Genomic DNA, 22,063 nt, shown 5'->3' with positions numbered 1-22,063 from the left:
TGAAAGTTTGGGCCACGAAGAATAGTGGAAGAATGCACTCACTCGTAGGGCGCATCCTTTTTTTTTTAACTGCAGGATAACTGCTTTATGATGTTGTGTTACTTTCTGCTGTACAACAACATGAACCAGCTATTTGTATACATACACCCCCTCCCTCTAGAGCCTCCCTCCCACCCACACCCCCATCCTACCCCTCTAGGTCATCACAGAGCACCGAACGTTAGGGAGGATCTTCAGTACTGAAATTCATCAGTGAAAAGGACAGATAAAAATCACAGTGTCTGTGCAGCTTACATTTTAGCAAGAGGATCAATAAAGACAAATGGTACAAATGGGTTATGTCCACGGTATGTGGGAAGGTGATGTGGAGAAGCTGCGGGGTTAAAGTGTGATTAGAGAAGGTGACAAGAACAGACTTAAAGGAGGTGAGAAGCTGTGCTCTGCAGACATACCAGGGAAGAATGTTCTGGATAGAGGAAGATACCCCAAAGGCCCCTGGTTGGTGGCCAGAGCAGGAGCGGGGGACAGAGGGCAGTGCTGGAGGAACAGGCCGGTGTCGAGTGGCCGGAGCGTCAGGAAGGGGCTCAGAGGCCATCACAGGGACACGGATGCCGTCCTGAGTGAAACGGGGAGTCGAGCCACTGGGAAGTTTTGAGCAGAGAAGTGACACTCCCTGACTTAGGTCCTAAAAGGACCCTCCAGCTGCTGTGCTGAGAACAGGGAAGAGGGAACCAGGAGAAAGCAGAGCCTGGGAGAGCAGTGGAAGGCATCCAGAGAGAAAGGACCACGCCTTGCGGAGGGCCTGGGGTACCTGGTGGATGTAAGTCCAAGGCACTGCCCGAGGCATGAGAAGCACCAGGAATAACTCTGAGGTTTGACTGTGTGTGGTTGCCTGTGATTTTCCAAGACAGGATGCCTGAGAAGCTACAATGGAGGACCTTCAATGGCGCACCGAGGCCATGCAGAACCAGGTAGTCTTTTTAAAAATATAATTCACATGGATATTGTAAAATCAAACACAAATAGAGCATGGTTTAAGTACATGAATACTTGGCTTCAGAACAACAGAAGTGGTAGATAGTAGCAAAAAAGTATACACAGCCCTGTGCTTCTTCTGTTGATGAAAGTGTTACCTCTACAGAATCAAATGCTGCAGTGGAAAAATTCCAGACTTTTTCCAGAACAGAGGTGATTATTGCACACACACGGACAGAGGTACATTTGAAGGGCCTCCTAAGCACAATGATAAAGAATCCGCCTGCCAATGCAGGAGATGAAAAAGAGTCGGGTTCAATCCTTGGGTCAGGAAGATCCTCTGGGGTAGGAAACAGCAACCCTCCTCCAGTCTTCTTGCCTGGGAAATCCCATGGACAGAGGAGCCTGGCGGGCTACAGTCCATGGGGCCGCAGAGAGTCGGACAGGACTGAGCCCACACGACATGCACACACGTGCCTGAAAGCCCGAGCACAGGCATTAACACCCAGGAGAGTCTGGCCCTCGCTCACCTTTCCAGCAGTCACAGCGGCCTTAGTTCAGCTTCTGGATGGAGCCGCTCCTTCTGGGGCCTCGTACCTGCCCTTTCTTCCTGCTTTCTTTCCTCCCACTCATACTGGGCTATTATTTTTCAAGTAACTTTCAAGTCTCCTTTTAAATGTTCCTTCCTCGATCCCTCCTGAGCCCTCATCTATTCATAAATGAAGCATCTCCTGTCATACTTCTTATGGCCACCTGCACTTTACATCACGGCACACATTTCATACCGAACCGGCTCCTTTAGAGAAGGGAGCTTAGATTCAGTGACTTGTCTTGCCCACTGGAGTAACGTTCTGTGAGAACAGGGACTGTTTTGTTTGGGTCATCATCCTGAAAACGGCACCCAGAACTGTGTCAACTACACAGCTGACCCTCAGTGAACACTGTTGTACTGCTCAACACAGGGGAGAGGAGGGTCAAAGCATTTCAACCCATATCATCCACTTGTCAATAAGATTTTATTGGGCTTCACTGTGTGCCAGTCCTGAGTGGCAGGCCTGGGAACCAGGAGTGGATAGAACCTGAATGCCAAGACCTAGCAGGTAATGAGGAGGTGGTTGGCACTAGTGGTAGAACAAAGGGAGGCCTGAAGAATGCTCCTGACCAGGCTAAACTATAATAAAGTCTCCTGAGATAGGTGATATCTTAGAAGAGACAAAAAAAGACCCGAGCAGGAGTTAGCAGGGAGAACACTGCAGACAGAATACTGCTGCAATTGCGGGGCAGACACAAGGCTCGGATGCAACAGCATTTGCAAAACCCCATCTAATTTCCAATGCACAGGGTGAGTGGGAAGCAAGCAAGCTGCCAGGATCATGAGAGGACTTCCCTGGTGGTCCAGCGATTGAGAGTCCGCTTGCCAATGCAAGGGACATGAGTTCGATTCTTGCCCCGGGAAGATTTCACATGCCGTGAGCACTGTCCTCACAGAAAGGGGCAGCCCGCCTCTCCTCCAGTGAACAGCCCTCTTGCACTCTCCTGAGATTTTTGAGTTGCTTTTCAGACAATCCAGGTAGCAGCCCTCGGTCACCCACCATCCACTCTGCTTACACATCTACAGGGGCTTCTGGCTCGTCAGGACTGGACTCAGACACACCAGTTCTGGGAGAATCCGAGACTACTAAAGAATTGGCACAACCTTAGAGACCCTGTGATCCATGTCATAGCACGCAGCCAGGCTCTGCCTGAGCCCAGCTGTGTCAACTCAAATGTGTCCCATCACCCATGTGACCCTCTGCTCTTTCATCTGCGTAACAGTCCACACAATCATAGCCCTGACTTCATGAGGTTGTTTGAAGAACTGAATGAGATAATAAATATGAAGCTTAGAAGAATTTCAGGTTCAGGGTTCAAAAAAATGTTAGCCAATGTGGTGTTTACACATTTACTGGTGGTTTCCTAGTGGTTTTCAAACAGATGCAATGATACCCCCATGTCCTGATGAACAGCCTCAGAGGTCACACCTCAAGAAATGTCGACCAAACCAATTCTACTTTTCCCTTTTATATTTCAGGTTTCCTTGAAGATTCATTCTGAGGAAAGGAATTCAAAAGCTTTTTACAAACGTTTGAAGGTTTATGATCAAATATATCATCACCTTTTCATCAAATATGTAGTTTTCCAAGATTCTCGACGATCTGAACCCCATCTTCCTCAGAAGGAGGACATTCATGATGCTCCAAGAACCCTGGCCCACTGAAGACCAGTCCACTAGAAAACATTTCCTGACATCAAGCACTTAAAATATATCTTCCTTTCATTCCCACGGTCTTAGCTCTGGTCTCAGTTGAAGAAACTATTGATGAATCTCTTTCATTTTCCTGGAAGACTGTTAGTGATCCTGAAATGGTGATCACAGTCCTGAGTCCTCTCCAGTTCATCTAATTACTCCTTGTTGGGCAGAGCTGGGGCATCATATGTAAGCTTAGAGAACTCAGGCTTGTCAACACACTGCCAGGTGTACTGGATGTGAGACACACAGAGGCATTCAAAGTCCCTGAGACGTGACCGCAGCCTAGAGGAGGGAGGGATGCCCAGCCTCCCTCTGGCACCAGGACTGGACAATGCAAGCCAAGATGTCTGAGTTGGGCAAGTCCTTCCCAAGCTCACTCTGGACTAATGCCACGTGTGAAGTTACCGCCAACAAAACGAATGGTGTCTGTGACTTTCCTCAATTCTTCAGTCCCCGGGAAGATGTGTGGACGAAGAGGTCCAGGATGTGGGTTTTGGAAGGGAAGCTGTGTGGCTTCTGAGAAAGCGTGTGGGGTTGGAAGTGAGACAGACTTGGAATGGAAGCTGTAGGAGTCTACAGGGCTTCAGTCATTTTGCTTTACTGTTTGTCAAAGGCAGCTTGCTCATGTGTAAAATGGGAAAGATAATATCTGCTTCTCCAGGATAATTAAATGAAATGATGGAGATGAAATGCCTAGCTCAGTTCCCGGAATACTGCAAGGACTAAGCTCAGGCCAGTTCATTTCTTTGTTTCTTTTCCTGTTTGCTTACTTCCCCAGTATTTGCATAGGTCGGGCCACCCATTACCTATTTGATATCTGCATGATGAGAGGAAGCATAAATGAGGGGGTGAAGGGATAGACATGTGGAGAGATAAATGGTCAAATGCTCAAGAGAGGTGGTTCTGTGCCCCCTCCTGCAGGCTGAGATAAGGAGTGTGGAGTCAGCAATGCAAAGCACGCACAAGAATATGTGAGCTTCGCAGTAAGCCAGAGGCGGGCTTAAATCCTGGGCTGACACCAGCAGTAGGACTCCTTCAGGCAAATTGTGTAATAACCATAATGATGGCAAGGATAAATAATAATTAGGTAGCTCAAAGTCATCGAGCACAACACACACTCATGTATTTTTTGTTCACAAAAACCACAGGAGGTAGCAACTACCATCATCTGGCTTTCAGATGTGAAGAGATGAAGTCATGTGTCCAGGACCATACTACTCTGGGGGTTTGGGATCAGGACCCAGAATCAGATGCTCTGACACCAGAGCCCAAATCCCAGCCACTGAGCAAACCCCTTTGAATTTCCCTTGTGGGCTTATCTAAGAAGTTCCCTCAGTCACACAGTATCTCAAAAATGTAAACTAAAAATCCGATTCGACATTCTTAATACAAACAGAGGGCAATAAATGTCACCCCGGATCCTTCATCAACATCAGCATTCATATTGCCTTATTATTCAAAAGAAGGCTTCGGGACAAAATGGAAAATAGTAATGTACCATCCTCCCCACTCCCAAATTAATTCCAACTTTGGACAGTTTTGAAATTCTGCCCTTGTGATGGATGGATGACAGCATGAGGGAGAAAGCAACCTCCAGGAGATGTTCTTTGGAATGTTAGTATCACACAGCCCACTCCACATGTGTGCCCACACACACAAATACACATATGTGTGTGCACACATCTGTGATATCATGAGTAGAGAAATACTGTTGCAAGGAAAATCCCAAGAGAGGACTCTGGCAGGAGGGACTAAAGTTCCATGGAAGACACTGGGGATTTTTTGATTGTGAGACAAGAGTTATTGATTCGGAATCAGGAAATCTGAGATCCTGAGATTTTTTCCACTCCGCAGCTGTCTAACTATTGCAAGGCAAAGCATCCTTTCTCTGCACCCAGTTTCCTTATTCATATATTAGGCAAACTTGAAAGAGCTGATGGAAGAGCATTCCAGGCAATAGGAACAGACAGCACAAAGGCTCTCAGGCAGGGCCATGTCCAGTATAATCAAGAAACTACAGAGACACTATTGTGGCTGGAGGTAAGCAAAAGAGGGAAAGAGTAAGCCAGCCATATGGACTTTGGCTTCATTCATAGCAAATTGGAGAACGGCGAGTTGGAACAGAGGAGCATCACTGTCTGACTTGGGCTTTGCAAGGACCATCTGGCTTCTGTGTTGTGAGGGAACTAGAGATGGGCATGGATCAGTTGGATCAGATAGGGGAGATTATGGTGCAAATCCAAGTGGAACTTGATGGTGGCTAGAACCAGAGGGCATTAGCAGTAGAGGTGAGAAATGTTATATTCTGCATAACCTTAGACGATAAAGCCAGTAGGGTTTCTGGATAAAGTGTCCACGAGGTGTGAGGCAGAGAGAAATCATGAGTTGCTCTAAGATGTTGACTTCAGCAACAAGAAGGATGGAGGTACCATGGACTGAGATGGGGTTGTTTGCTGGAAGAGGCTTGGGAGGGCAGGAGATCAGATTTGCTGTTTGGATAGGTCAAGTTTAAGATACCTTAAGACAGCAAAATGACGATGGATAGAGAACACCTACAGGCAAGTGTGAAGTTGAGAAGAGAGGAGAAATTGATGACCTAATAGGGAAGTGAGTAGCTTATAGGTGGGCTTTCCAGGTGGGCCTAGTGGTAAAGAACCTACCTGCCAATACAGGAGACGTAAGAGATGCGTGTTTGATCCTTAGGTCCGGAAGATCCCCTGGAGGAGGGCATGGCAACCCACTCCAGTATTCCTGCCTGGAGAATTCCATGAGGGGCCTGGAGGGCTACTGCAGAGTCGGACACAACTGAAGTGACTTAGCACAACACAGCTTATAGGTGGTAAATAAATCCACTGGACCAGGGGACCCAGGGAGTGAATGTAGGAAAGCACTGCCAAATTGATTGGTTAAACCCTGGCTACTGAAAGAGATGTATTTTAATAATAGATAATAAGAGATGTATTTTAATAATAGATAATAAATATCAAGCACCGTGCACAGTCTTCTGCTATTTATTCCTTGTATTCTGTAAGTACAGCTCAGTCTACAAACACAGGGCCTCTCTTGGGCCCGAGGTATCCATTCATCTTTTCTCCTTCCCTCTTCCTCCTCTGTCTCTAAACACTGGAGTCTAAAGATTTATTTCAGTTGGGGTAGACAGAGACAAGAAGAAATCCCATTTTGGCATGCAAGCCTATGCTTAATCCTTATTGCTCAATCGGTTTTCTCAACACCCTGCCCTAGGAGAGTATTAGGAACTTTCCCAGCTATAAATAAAGGACACTGGTTCAATTTCATTACTGTTTCTTATGGGTCTAGAGCTCACTAAGTCATCTGAAGACAGAAATCAGTGGTGGGATTTGAGCTTTATACAAACCTCAGAAACTACCAATCAACAGGATTTGGAGTGCAAAGAGAAACTTCCTTGTCACAAGGCTCAGTAAATATCCCCTTCATCATCATGACTGGACTCAGATAAGTAACCTCACCCAATGACTAGGATTCAAATATATGAGTGCCAACGATCTGTCAGGCAGCGCCTGCATTCTCCATGCTTCAGCCAAAGGGTGTTGTAACCCAGATTTGATCCTCTCTTAAAACATGCCATCCTCTCCCCTCCTGTTCCATCCTTGGGGTTTCCCTGGTGGCTCAGATGGTAAAGAATCCACCTGCAATGTAGGAGACCCATATTAGCTCCCTGGGTTGGGAAGATCCCCTAGAGAAGGGAATGGCAGCCCACTCTAGTATTCCTGCCTGGACAATTTCACAGACAGAGCAGACTGGCGGGCTACAGTCCACGGGGTTGCAGAGTCAGACACGACTGAGTGACTATCACTCACACTTTTTTTTTTCATGCTATCCCTAGAGGAGAAAGTTCAAACACTTTGGTCTGCATTTCCAGACCTGCCCCTCCAGCTAGGAGCCTTTTCTGTGTATCTTCCCCAACCTCAGCAGCATCAGCTCAGACAGGCCATCAAGTGATGGGTAACTGTGCTCATCAGCCCGATTTTGGCTTGATTACATTGAACAGCAAACCCACTTTACCATGTCAGCTTTAGGTGGCCGCATGCTCTCCCCAGCATCTGGGGCAGTTTCCCTCTATGGGACCAGTTCGCATCCAGATTTGCAGACCATGCGCCCACCACACACACCTAAGCAGCTCCGACAATGGCTCTGTCTGTTTCACCAGGGGCCATCTGCACCACAGCTTCATGGGAGGGACACCACACATTTCTTCTTGAGAAGGATGACAACAGAGAAAGCTTTAACGGGTAGAAAAGGGGGATGGCGTCACGCAGCTGGTAATGTATGTATGACTGATGCAGGGCGCCCAAAACTGGCGCTGTGTGACAATCAGGGGGTGGGTGGGGAGAGAGGTGGGAGGGGGCTCAGGATGGAGGCGATAGCTGTATGCCTATGGCCGGTTCATGCTGATGTACGGTAAAAACCATCACTATATTGTAAAGTAATCGTCCTCCTATTTAAATAAATAAATAAATAAAAAAGAACAACTAGCACATTCTCCAACTGAGGTTCAGCCCAATAAATATTAATCATATAAGACTCAAAAAGAAAAATGAAAGGAAAGGGGGAGGGCAAGAGATCATCTCTGAGGATTCCATTCACTGAAAGATCTTTTGTCTAGGAAGTGTGAATAGATTTGGGTAAGAAAATGCCTCTGGGGCCTGCCAGTCATTGGCCAAGAGGATCTAATTCCCAGTACATCATCCTCTGATTATTCAAGGTAAACAGACAGACAGTCTCGGGCAGCCAGGAAAGGAAGTCTGAGTGAGAGTTCCCCCAAAAGTTGTGCTCTGAAGTTGTGGTGTTTGCAGGAGTGGGAGTATTCAAAGAAGTGGAAGTGGGGAGTGTCTGTTGTAACATCTGAACACCTCTGTCTGCTCCAAGTGGAACAAAACAAGCCAGTGGGGCAGAAAGTGCATTGTGGACTCGGGTGCAGGCAACCCAGGAGAAGCCCTTCACTTGGCCGCTTGCTCAAAGTGCAAACCTGAACCAGACTTGGAACTCATGTCAGCCTGTGCTTCCTCTGTGACTTGGGGACAACACTGCATCCTTGCAGAACTGAGGGCTTACATGAGGCTCTTCATAATGGGCTTCCCTGGTGGCTCAGTGGTGAAAGAATCTGCCCTCAACACCGGAGACCTGGGTTCAATCCCTGGGTTGAATTTTACAGTTTTCAACCCCAAATACATTGTTATTGACTCTAGTGGGTTGAGACATAAAAGTTTCATGCAGTGGAACTAAAGAGACTTTTTTCAAAGAGAATAGAGAATTTCCCCCTTTCTTGGAACATAGAGCATGCTGATGAGAGTTAAGTTCTATCTACATTTAGGAGGAGCTGCAAAGGACCAGCCTTGCAGGGGTATCTTTTCATTTTCCCAAAGTTCCCAAGCAGTAACTGCAGGGACCTGAGTGTAAGTTCCTGGGACCTGTGGAGCCACCCAGACACCAGTGATCTGGGAGATTGTTACATCCCTACTGTTCACAAATGCTCCTCTGCTCAGAAGGTAGAGATTTGCCTCATGCCATGAAGACTCTTAATAAATGTTTAATTCCTCTAAGCTTTGTAAATGCCTTCTGCAGAAGTCTAAGAGGAGATGGAACAGGGATCTGGGAGTAAGTGGTGATGGTTAGGCTGAAGATCATGTCCTCATGCCCTCCCTCACCTCACTGGACGATAAAAGTGCTGGATCAATTTACATTTCCACGAACAGGGAAAGTGAGAGTCGCTCAGTCGTGTCCGACTCTTTGTGACCCCATGGACTATACAGTCCATGGAATTCTCTAGGCCAGAATACTGGAGCGGGTAGCATTTCCCTTCTCCAGGGGATCTTCCCGACCCAGAGATTGAACCCAGGTTTCCTGCATTGCAGGCAGATTCTTTACCAGCTGAGCCACAAGAGAAGCTCAAGAATACTGGAGTGCACAGCCGATCCCTTCTCCAGGGGATCTTCCCACCCCAGGAATCAAACTGGGGTCTCCTGCATTGCAGGTGGATTCTTTACCAACTGAGCTATTAGGGAAGCCAACAGCACAAGAGGGTTCCCTTTTTGCCACACCCTGCCCAGTGGAATCTAGAAAAATAGTACAGATAAGCCTATTTGCAGGGCAGAAACAGAGATGCAGACGTAGAGAATGGGCCCATGGATGTGGGAAGGAGAGGAGGGTGGGATGAATTGGGAGAATAAGATTGGCATATATACACTACCATATATGAAATGGATAGCTAGTGGGAAGCTGTTGTATAAAACAGGGAGTGTGGCTCGGTGCTCTGGGATGACCTAGGTGGGTGGGGATGGGGTTAGGGGTGGGAGACTCAAGAGGGAGGAGATACATGTATACGCGCAGCTGATTCACTTACTAGTGCAGCAGAAACCAACACAACGTTGTAAAGCAACGATAGTCTGTTTTTTTAAAAGGTGCTTGGTCAAAAAGTATTCATCTTCATCAACGTTACCAGAGACTCAGAACCAAGACAGACTTCCCTGGTGGCTCAGGGGGTAAAGAATCCACCTGCAATGCGGGAGACCTGGGTTTGATGCCTGGGTCGGGAAGATCCCCTGGAGATGGGAAAGGCTACCCACTCCAGTATTCTGGCTCGGAGAATTCTGTATAGTCCATGGGGTCACAAAGAGTCAGACACGACTGAGCGACTTTCACTTCACTTTCACTAGAACCAGGACACATGGGGAAAGTTCTTCATTTTCAGGGTGTACTGTTTATATCATCAAGAGTAAAGTGCTTCCTAATTATTCAAGAACAAAACGTCACGGTAACTTCTGAATAATGAAATGCATTTTAATATGTAAAAAAAAAAAAAGAAGCAAAATGTCCAAAAATAGTGCACTGGTTAAATAAATTATGATAGAGTCATATGACGAATTCTTTGCAGCTGTTAATCGTGTTGTAAAGGGACATACAGGTGATGAAAAATGTTCACCACTTGGAAAGAGAGAAAATAGAGAACAAATTAATATTGCACATTTTTTTTTTTTGGCCAAGCTGCACAGCATGTGGGATCTTACTGCCCTGACCAGGAATCGAACATGCAGCCCCTGCACTAGAAGCACGGAATCCTTACCACTGGACCACCAGGGAAGCCCAATATTTTACATTTTTGTAAAGGAAAACACATGTGCATATGAAATAACATTTGCCCAGTGAAAAAGGAGAGGAAGAAGGATGGAATTCTGATTACAAAAGTGATGACGTGTATCATGAAAAGTAAGAAAAAGCACAAGGATGAAAATGTCACCATAATTCTTTCAATAGGCAAAACTGCTTTATATGTGTGTGTCTGTGTGCCATTAAACGTTTAAAATGAGAAAATGGTGAAATACATTTAAAATTGCTTTTGAGCAACATTTGACAACTGATGGGAAAAAAAAAAAAAAACCAGCACAGCCGAAGAGCTCAATGTCTTACATCTACTCCTCTGACCGAGATGCGCCCAAACACCCTCCCAGGGAAGAATCATGCTGCAGTCAGCGTATCTCTGGTGATGACAGTGTTTCACCAGCTGCCGACCGGGTCAGCTCCAGCCCTGGCTAACCAGCTGAGGACCATCTGGTGCACATTTCAGTTGTGACCAATGAGAGAGAAAGGCTAGGATGGGCTTAGCCCACCTTGCCAGCACTGCCAAGCCTGGTTCTAACTGGATGCTTTACAAACATCACCTCATGACTTCCTGTGTGTGTGTGGTTATTTATTTTTAATGGAAGGATAACTGCTTTATAGTATCCTGTTGGTTTCTGCCACACATCAACATGAACCAGCCACAGGCATACATAACATACTGCCAAGCAAAAACTGAGGCCAGAGAGTCAGCGATGCACCCACGGTGCCCGGCTCGTAACAGAAGACGTGGAAGCAGACCTGAGGTCTCTGACTCTCAGACCAGACCTGGGTCTCTGCTGTTCCCGCCACCCCACGTTCATGACCACATGCCCTTTCATGCCCCTTGAGAGGCCTGAGCGAGCACCGCAGTGAGCACAGAACTGAAGGAACCGCGCTGCCTGCTGGCTTTCTGGTCCACCTTTACTCCTTCCAGGGGCCAGGAGGCCCTGTGGGTGGCTCTGAGCTCACCGAGATGTTTCAGTCTCTGCGCGCCGACTCTCAGCCCCCTGGAAGCGTCTTTTCTCTACAGATCTGCCGAGCGTGTCCTCAGCCAGGGGTTAAGAGGATAAAAGGCCTAGAGCCGCAGGCTTATGAAGTCACAGATTCAAAGCGGAAAAAAATGGGACAGGGTAATTCTTAACAGGAATGTGGATTTGCTAGAAAAGTAATCTGGACGGTCCATCTACATAAGCCCGTGGGTATCTGACGTCTGTTCCCTCTCCATAGGAATAATTTTTTTTTAATGCCATTTCATGGGGAAAGAGAGATCAAATTTTTATTAAAATAATATGATGGAATTTAACAGAAAGAAGGACAGTTAAAGATCACTGAGTCTTATCTACTCTCCTTGTACTAGATGGAACCCTTGGCTGCAAGTGATAGAAGTCCCAAATCAAACCACGTGTGATCCCTACTCCCTTTCTGAAGGGAAGGACTGCAAAGGACGCAACAAATTTTAATAAGAGAAGAGACGAGAAGGGTTGTTTCTGACAGAATCAGACAAATCAATTAACTGATCTCTGGCAAGCAAAGATAATTGCATTTCTGAGTCTATTAAGGCACATCAGGGCTAGTTAGCTGATTTCACAGGGAGTTTAGCTGTCACTGGGCATCAGGCACAATGGGAAATGTCAGGGCAGCAACACAGATGGCATTTTCTTTCAGGAGCCTCTTGACTTAGGAGTGAACTGTTTTTACTTCGGCAGAGATGAGGCAAGTGAGTTTCTGCAGAGGGGATTTCAACCCTAATATTTCTACAAGTGTTTGGCCTTACACATCAGATCCTGATTATAGGTTCTTTTTGTGCAACCCTTCTGTGGGCAGGACAAAATTTACACGTAAAATCATCTAAAACTTCTGAGCAGAAAAATCTTCTAAATGACATTGTAAAGAAGGAATGGAGGAAAGGCAGGAAACAAAGCTGAATATCAAGCAATGAAAACCTTCACATAGATTATAGTCATGTGTCAGTGAGTGGATGACAGAATAAAACATAAAAGATACTCTTTAGAAGCAGGGGGAAAGAGGATTCACAAAAACTGGGCTGAACAGAGAAGGTGAATATCAATCAACATACAGAAATAGTTTGGAGAGGAGGTTATATTTGAGCTGGAGCTTGCAGAGGGTAGAACTGTCAAGGCAGATATTAATATTAAGGAAATGGCAACCCACTCCAGTGCTCTTGCCTGGAAAATTCCATGGATGGAGGAGCCTGGTAGGCTACAGTCCATGGGGTCGTAAAGAGTCGGACACGACTGAGCGACTTCACTTTCTTTCTTTCTTTCTTTCTTTCTATTGTTCCTTTTGGAGAAGGAAATGGCAACCCACCCCAGTGTTCTTGCCTGGAGAAACCCATGGACGGAGGGTCCTGGTGGGCTACAGTCTATGGGGCTGCAAAGAGTCGGACACGACTAAGCAACTAACACACAGGGTCAGAGTGCAGACAATAACATAGAAGAAGTTTAAGATCAAACCACTGAAAGTCTGAGCACTGGGCTGAGAGAGAGCAGAAGGAAGCCGGGGGATTTTTAAACAGGGAAGCAAGATGGTAACATCAACCCTTTGGGGTAATAACTCCACTAACAATGTGAAGGACAGACTGGAAGCCAGGATTCACAGGTAGAAGGGACTATTTAGATAGCCTCTACTCGATACCAGTTGCCATGCCAGCTGTTTGCTCTGCATATATTAATTAATGCAATTAGCACCCTACCTGATCAGATTACCCCACGAGATGGACTTTGTCATTACCATACTAGAATGACAGCTGCCTCATGTTGTCACAGCCTATACGTGGCAGAGCCTGATTTCAAAGCCAGGTCTGACCCACAGCCAGGCTCCCCAGCGCCTCCCCACCCTGCCTTTTTATCAGGATGAGGCTCACTACCAAGCACAGAAGTGACCATTCATGAAGCCTTTGACTGGTTTCAGGAGATGCTCTTCTTTGAGAATACACCTTAGCCCTAAATCCTTGAGCTCACTTCAGTATAAACTTCAGGTAAATGCAAGTTGATTGCTTGTTCAACATCATCAAAAAGCAGTATACATTCTGGAACTAGAAAAAATTAATGATAAACATAAAAGTGCTGTAAGCAAGTAACTCCCTGATCAGGATAAATCCCCATTCAGTATTCTCAGTTCTGTATCCATGTGATTTCAACACAGCATCTCACACAACACAGCATCTCACAGCAAATCAAGAGTGGGGGAGGTGGCTGGGACCTCCCTGGTGCTCCAGTGGCTAAGACCCCATGCTCCTAATGCAGGGGCCTGGGTCTGATCCCTGGTCAGGGAACTAGATCCCACATGCCACAACTAAAGATCCTACTTGTTCTAAGACCTAGTGCAACCAAATAAACATTTTTTTAAAAAAAGAGGGTTGTCTATCTTGGCAGACAGGGTAAATGAACTGGCATATCTGGACAGAGGCTCAGGAAGCCTCATTAACTGGAGAAACCAAGTGGAACACAGATGACCACAGTCAAACACAGTTCAAAGAAGGACATGTTCCTTCTTCTCCAAGCCCCAGCTCTATTCTCTCCCATCCAAGGACAGAATGGAGCACACATCCCCAAAGCCCACTTTCTCTCTCTTTGACGACATCAAGAGATCATCCACCATCCTTCACACAGGCCCCCACTGCGCCCGCGAGGTCTGGATGGCAGGCATCACATCCCCATGGAGTGTCTGCTAGGAAAGTAATTACATTTCACATACACAGGGTGCCTGTGAGGTTCAGAGCAGAAAAATCCTTAGCCCTTGAGCTCCAGGGGTCACGCCTGTCAGGAACTGCCCCAGCAGAGGCAGAATCCCCGTGAGCATCAGGCCCAGCCTGCCCACAGCTCCCTGCTCGCAGAATCCGGGGGGGCGCTGGGGACCATCTGCATCCAGGTCTTCCTGGAGCTGGGCCCTCAGGGGTCAGAGCTCCTGCCATCTCCCCGAGAAGTCTAACGGACTTCATCCAAAAGTTGCCCTGGCCTGTTCCTGAATGTAGTTAAACTGAAACCCACTATCAAGCAACTCTGATCATATAATTATGCCCCCATCCACAATGAAGTGTGCTTAGACTTCCACACTCCTTTGACTCCATGAAATGGAAGTATTAAGAGCTGAAAGAAAGCTGTGAGAGTCTTCCTTGCTCTGGGAGATGAGACGGACCAGTGGTCTCCAAGCATTCAGGATTTGCATATTTACCTGTAAAAATATTTTCAGGCATGCAGCCCCAATATATGTGTGTTTATTTATAAATCATATGCATGTACAGTTATACTCATAAATGGTATGTGTTATAAATGTAAGAAAAGTATTTAAAAGATAAGAAATGTGATAATTCAAAGTTTAAAAATAATTATTTTATGTGTTAATGGAACACATAACTTTCTGTAACATACACAGTAATCAAAATATATATAACATATATGACATAGATATACAGTGGTAAGTATACATACAATGATATACAATAATAAAAATTACATGTATTATATATTAAAATATACATATAAAAATGTAGAATAGAGATTCAAAGTTCTGGTTTTAATTCAGCCCAATTCAATATTAGACTTTAGCAGTGAACATGGCTAAATAAGATGCCTTCCCAAACCATGTAGATATGGAAAGAAGAGTACCACAGACTTACTAGATAACTCATGAGTTCCATGTTCATTTTCAACCAGTTTTACCACCTGCACAGAGCTCTCTTTGTGACCTGGATGTGCCATTTTGAAATGTCTTGCTAACAATAATGATTTCACACAAGCTTCAGTCAATATCTGAAAGTCAATATACAGCTCAGATGGGGTGCATTATTAATAATTAGGGTTACAAATCCATATGTAAGTTCACATTTCTCAGTCTACTGAGTGTTGGCTCTGATGAACTGGTCATTCTTTGTCAGTGTGAGATTCAAATGCCAAAGTCAGAGTACATCCTCAAAAAGTGAACCCAGCTGTATTTTAATTGTGTATTTTTAAAAGACATTGTAAACTCTCAGTTTCTGAGCGAACTGGGTACAGGTATATGATATGTGGTTTGGTGAGCTGGCCTCTACAAATATTGATCCTACAGACATCTTTTTATCAGCGTTACACAGGCAAGCTTCATTTCCAATAAATTCACCTTCCTTGAATGCTGACTGACAGATTTAATGGGAAGAGCAAGTAGGTAAAGGTGCAGGAGGAAAAGAGAAATTAGCATTTTCTGGTCTTTGTCAACTTATGGCTCATTTTCAAATGCACTAAAAGACTGGGCTTTCCACTTGGCAGGAAAAAAATCATACAAATTCTTTCCTCGTGAATCCAAAATTCCCTCTGACCTCTCCTCACCACCATCATCTCCTGTCAGAGGAAAAACAAAACAAGAGGAACGAACAAACAACGATATAAAGAAGCACAATTAGTGAAAGCATACTCACCCTCTCTGAAACAGATCCACATTATAAAATTTATGTAGCTCTACAGAAAACTCAACCGTTCCTTGTACTTCAGACATGATCTTCTTGGTTCATTACCTAAAAAAAACAAGAGGGAAATGAAGAGGTTGAGGTCTCATCAGCCAAACACAGATAGCCTGGGCTTCTACAACTGGACCCCAAGCAGCGCTGATGTAGACGGACAAGAGCATCTGGCCAATGGACCATAATGTGTCCACTGGATGTCATCACTCAGGGCGGCTCCTTTCAGAAGAAAGACAAGAGAGATGAGATGACTGACATGATGCCAAACAGCTCACACTTTCAAGAACTAGGACTCAGACCCAGACACCCTAGTTTCTAAAGCTGGGCTAGTCCCCTGCCCTTCCTTACCTGTCAATGCCTGGAGGCGCTAACATCTGACTACGAGCACATGCATAATGACCAACAGCGCGACAATCCCTCCTCTACTTGTGTGACCTTGAGCGGGTCACTGAACTTCGCCCAACCTCAGTCTCCTCATCTGTAATGGAAGGGCTGGTGACAGCACAGAAGCCTCATAGATGAAGGGAGCTTAAATAAATGTGCCACAGAGAGCACTTTGCACAGACTTCGCCCAACCTCAGTCTCCTCATCTGTAATGGAAGGGCTGGTGACAGCACAGAAGCCTCATAGATGAAGGGAGGTTAAATAAATGTGCCACAGAGAGCACTTTGCACAGTTCCTTGTTGCTGTGGTTCGGTGCCTAAGTCATGTCTGACTCTTTGCCACCCCAGGGACTGCAGCACACCCCCGGCTCCCAAGTCCTTCACTCCCCCCCGCCCGGAGTTTGCTCAAACTCATGTCCATTGAGTCGGTGATGCTATCTAACCCTCGCATCCTCTGCCACCCCCTTCTCCTCCTGCCCTCAATCTTTCCCAGCATCAGGTTCTTTTCCAATGAGTTGCCTCTTCCCATCCAAAGTACTAGAGCTTCAGCTTCAGCATCAGTCCTCCCAAGGAATACTCAGACTTGATTTCTTTTAGGATTGACTGGTTTGATCTCCTTGCAGTCCAAGGGAGAGTCCCAGAAGAATGTGGGATAAAAGTCCTTGCCCCATATGGCACATAAGAGATCAGCCAGTCTCTAACCTGAAGTCCCTTTGTGACTTTAGAATGTTCTAGTGGTATGTGCTTTCATCAGCAGCCTCTGCTTCCTACCACATGTAATGGGACAATACAAGCTACCTGGGAAGAAGCTAAAAGGTAATTACTTGAAATTCCTTGCAATTGAGCAGGTTCTGGGGGGACTGTTCCTGCTGCCGCTATTTAGTCGCTCAGTTGTGTCGGACTGTTTGCGACCCCATAGACTGTAGCCCACTAGGCTCCTCTGTCCAGGAGATTCTCCAGGCAAGAATATTGGAGTGGGTTGCCATGCCTTTCTCCAGGGGATCCCCAAGGGTCACCGGCGTCTCCTGCATTGGCAGGCAGATTCTTTACCACTGAGCCACCTGGGGAGCCTCGAAGAACTTGATCTTTCTAAATAAGTCACAGTAGAAGCTGGCAGGATCTCGGAAAGGGGAGAGAATAAGGAGGGAGTAAGAAGAGATTTGGCCTCTCTTGGCTGGCAAAGGATGATTGGCACCTATGTTTCCTTTCAAAGGCCCCCCTCTTTCTGCCCCCATGTTGCCTGGAAGACCAGACCATCATTGCTGGGGTTCAGAATCCAACCTCACTGCAGGTAACGGGGTCATGCTATGCCAGACCCAAAAATAAGAGCACAAGAGATTAACTAGGCTTTAAGACTTAGTAACTAAACAACGACAACAGCTTTGTCTCAGCTCCGGCCAGAGTGCCATCTGGGGCACCGTGTCTGAAGACGCAGGATTCCACATGCCATTTTAAAATGCAGCAGATCTTAGGACCCAAGCCCTATAAATTCTGCAGGATGGAATTTCAAGCTGATGAGCCTGAAAGGCCAAACTCAGAAAATGTGTTAAAAACCTATTTCCCTAATGGGTGAGCCATTGGGGCATGCCCCAGTCCTACCAAAGGCATCAGAGCCAGTCAAGGTCAGAACCCACTGCTCAGTTTCAAGGCATTTCTAGTAAAAACTCAGTGGAGGGACCGACGAATAAAGCCATTCTGAGCTTCATTTTGTTATCACATTAAACAGGAACCATGCAACTTCCCCTCTTTCTCATCACCCCTCTCGGTCTCAATTCTTGAAATACTGCAGAGCTGGCAAAGGTGTCTGATACACTTGCTTGTAGATATCAGTTCCAATAATGCCTGAACCCTCTGTGGTCTCTGCTCCTGGGGGGGGGGGGGGGAATCAGGGGGAGGGCAGGAACAGGACACCCCAACACCCACAGGCTCAGGGGTTTCCATTCATTATTTCATACCCTCCTCACATCCTCTCTGAGGCAGGCAGTACTGACCCCAATGCACACAGGTGGTTATCCATGGCACACAAGGGAACACTGACCCAGGGGCCCACAGCTCTGGTTTCCCAGAGCCATGCCTCACCTGCAGAATAGCTAGTGTCTTGTTTTAGAGTGGGGAATTAACATTTAGAAGAAAAAAATAATAATAACACATAGAAAATACAATACAGAATATTTTCTCCTGGGAAGTCACACCCTACCCTCCTACAGTGCAGGACTAGTAGGATGCAATCCTGGAAGGTGAAGATGCAAATACAGCTTCTGGGTAAGAAGCTGCCTTTTCCTTTTTAACACGACGTGGTTCATTATAACCCAACACCCAGTAATTTAATGAGACTGATGAGCTCACGTTCAAAATATCAGTTTTAAAACTCCATATTGCTTCTGCTGGTAACCACGAGGTCCACTTTGAAGGAGGTGCAGGAATCTGCAGGAATCCAATGTCACCGGCTCTGTTTCCAGCCCTCTCCCTGGTCTTTCTGAGGCCTAGAGAGAGCTCAGTGACGGCCAGGGTTTACAGGGCAGGCTACCCAGGCCCGCGGCACCTGGTTGACCAGATCACCACCTGCTTGCAGGACTACTTCCACACGCAGGTGCAACGGAGCAGGACTCTGTGGGGCTTGCCCCTCCCCGATCCACCCCCACGTCCTCGGCCTGCCTTTTGTCTCCGGAAAATTTTAGTCGAAGATTAAATTTAATCAGAAGTGGGAAATGGGGAAACCAAGGAAATCAGTCAAAGGAGCCTAAATAATAATCATGCAGTCATTAAGCATAGTCAGGGCCTTTAGTTCTTTCTCCAGGGCTGTAGACAACAGTCTGAGCCATATCCTGTGAGCTGTCCTATAGATACTAAGACACCAGGTGGAGAAGTTACCTACATGACGACCGAGGCATAACTGCCGCAATTCTGAGAACTGGCCACAAAGAAATGGGAACAAACGCACCCCATTAGGAAGCGATTAGGACTATTAACTGTACTAACTAAATATTAATTAGGGAGATTAACTGCACCTGAAACAACCAAGATGCTGCTGGTCAGACCACTGACGATCAATTTGAAGATGACTGTTAGAGGATACGCTGTTCCTGCCTGTAGTCCCCCCCACCCCCCGCCCCACTCCGCCTGCTTTTGGAGGCGGGGGTTTAGAGTTTGGACGGATGTCTGCACCCTCCTCCCGCCACCTCCACCCCCCCAGTTGCCAGCATCTGAAATAAAGCAAACTTTCCTTTCCCCCCACCTGGCCTGTTTATTGGCTTTTGAGAGGCCAGCAGCCAGACCGCACACACAGTCTTTCCATAACACGGCCACAAAACTCTCCTCCCCCTGAACGTCAGAGCTGAGTCTGACCCCTCCCCTTAGTTCTTACACCCTGAGGTCTTTCCAGACCCCATCTCTCCATGGGTACAGTGAAAGAAAGCCAGTGAATTAAGGAGGTTCAGAGGATTGAAGATTATCAGGTATATAAAGAGCTTCCGTCATTTTCTGACAAATCGTCAATCACTCATCAGTGGAAGCAGCGGGTATTTTTATTTCTGCCTTCAACACCACTGGCAGAAATTCAAAAGCCCCCTCATGCAATGCAGACCCAATGAAGACTCATTCTCTCTCCTTTATATGAGAGGTTCTGGGGTCCCTGGAGTCTTGGCCTCCATGTCAATTAAGGTGGAAAAATTGTTTGTACTTTTCATTGCAATGTTTCTTAAATGTTCCATTAGTGACTTACACTTTCATAAAATGTTTCAGAACATCCTCAAAAGCCTCTGAGGAAATTTGTTAAAAATATTAAGGCTATTTTGGAGAAATACCATGATGCCAAAACCTCATCAGATACTGCTTGGAAACAAATCCCTTTACAAACACATCTTCCTTTAAAATGTAATCTTTCCCTTAAAACATCAATCTTCAAAGTGTGTGGCCTTTGAAAGATTAAATGAAAAAAGGCATGTTTATCTTAATGGGCATCAGCATTGACTTTATGAAAAGGGCATGCAAAGTTACTGTGCTCAAAAGATTACACACCATAGAATTACATCATGGCGGGTGGAGAAGGTTTAGGAAAGGACCGTCTGATGCTACAAAGCAGAAAGTGAGGACAGAGGAGGCATGCCAGATCACAACCCAGCACGTTTCAGGGGGACCTGAACACTCTATCAGATCCTGCTGCTTCCTCTTGTCTGAGAGAAGCAACAGAAACCGTCCTCTGACTTCCCATAACTGCATTCACGAGTGACCTTATCACCAGGGCAATTTTCTCCAGGCAGCCATTCTAAGGAGGTAGATAGCTCCACTTTTCTGCCCGGTCACTGCAATGGGAATCAGCTCTGCATTCAAAGAAAACAATCTCATTGGGAATGAAGACCAGCATCTCTTCATTGGAAAGGGAGCTTCACCTGCGAGGAAGGCGTGTGCCCTGCTTCAAGAGCACCCCAGCTGCATTAGATGCCAGCCCCTGGCCTCACCTCTGAACGGGACCTTGGACCAGCCAAGCAACATCTCTGAGCCTCTGTATTCACATCTGGAATGTGGACCAACACCCCACTTTCAGGCACAATTGCTTAGGATCCAAATTGGAGCATCTCCTGGAGGTGTTCATTCCTTTCACACACCAGGAGCAGAATTGAGCACAGGGACCCACCCAGAGCACCAGGGATAGACAGACAACCATGTCATCAGACGACACAAGCCAAAAGGAGACAGCCAGGTCACAGCTGTGGTCCATGGGAATAGGTACCCTGACATAAAGGTGTACAGAGAAGGCCCAGCAGGGCAGCCTGCAGGAGGCTGGCCCGTCTCCCAGGTACCACGCTCAGCCCCTCAGAGCCACAGGACCTCAGGCAAGACCTTGGGCACTCTGGGCCTTGGTTTTCCCAACTTGAAACTGCTTTGCAACCAACCTATGATAGATGCTTAGTAAGTACAAGCCATTCTGATACAGAAGAAAACCTAAAAACAATATGATGAGCATGGCAGGAAAGAAATGATAACTGCCTTCCTCCTATGAGTTACTGGACCCCCTGGCAGACTGTGAGCTTCCCTGGGGTCTCCCAGCTGGCAGGAGGCAGAGGGGAGGTCAGAATTCATGTCTCTGATTCCCTCACATCATAGCAAATGCAACCTCAGCCACTTGGCCCCCCGATGTTAAAAATTAGTATTTTCTTTCCTTCGGTGTAGAAATTAAAATGGGCTGTATATGCCTATTATTTTTCATGTCTGAAGACAATGCCAACTGAAGCATCCCACACCGCATTGAGGTCTTATTTCCCATGGGGTGCTGAGCTCGCCTTAGGCAGCATCTGAAAACCCAGGCATGAAGGCACATAAGGTTCACAACCTCGTAAAAGGATGGCAGAATTGTAAGCTCAGGTAGAGTCTAAAAGCACCGCAGGCAAGGGGCAAACAGCATTGCTGTTGGCCGCTCCCCGCGCAGAGCCAGCCCCGCCCCACCAGTACTGGTGGCGCTCAGCCAGAAGTAGGCATGCAGCCAGAGTGGGCGGCAATGCACCTCTCCTACCTCCTGAAATGCACGTACACAAATGGGCACCTAAGCGTATGTGTGTGTGTACACATAGACACACATACTTAAAATGCGTGTTGGGAGTGACCTCTTGGAAAGACGACACAGAATCACGCAAAAGGCAGCAGCTTGGTCACGTGCAGACCATTTTAAGGGCTAGCAGGAAACGGCAACCCAATCCAGTGTTCTTGCCTGAAGAATCCCATGGACAAAGGAGCCTGGTGGGCTTCAGTCCATAGTGTCGCAGAGAGTCGGACACAACTGAAGAGACTTAGCAGCAGCAAGGGCCCGTTAAACCAGGTTTTGTCCTC

General features: G+C 46.5%; 1 protein-coding gene across 5 annotated transcripts in view; it reads right to left on the bottom strand.

Annotated features, from left to right (window-relative positions):
* The window catches only part of FAM135B (family with sequence similarity 135 member B), a 258,917-nt gene that overhangs the window by 140,069 nt on the left and 96,785 nt on the right, over nt 1-22,063 (bottom strand). For all 5 annotated transcript variants that reach the window (XM_070476955.1, XM_070476954.1, XM_070476956.1 and 2 more), the window contains exon 2: nt 15,816-15,911. In XM_070476955.1, the coding sequence (XP_070333056.1) occupies nt 15,816-15,892 (77 nt within the window). In that variant the 5' untranslated portion in view covers nt 15,893-15,911. The remainder of the gene's footprint in view (nt 1-15,815; nt 15,912-22,063) is intronic.

The sequence above is a fragment of the Odocoileus virginianus genome, chromosome 15 (genome assembly GCF_023699985.2).
Source record: "Odocoileus virginianus isolate 20LAN1187 ecotype Illinois chromosome 15, Ovbor_1.2, whole genome shotgun sequence".
NCBI lineage: Eukaryota > Metazoa > Chordata > Mammalia > Artiodactyla > Cervidae > Odocoileus > Odocoileus virginianus.
This window is presented reverse-complemented; position numbering and strand designations above follow the sequence as displayed.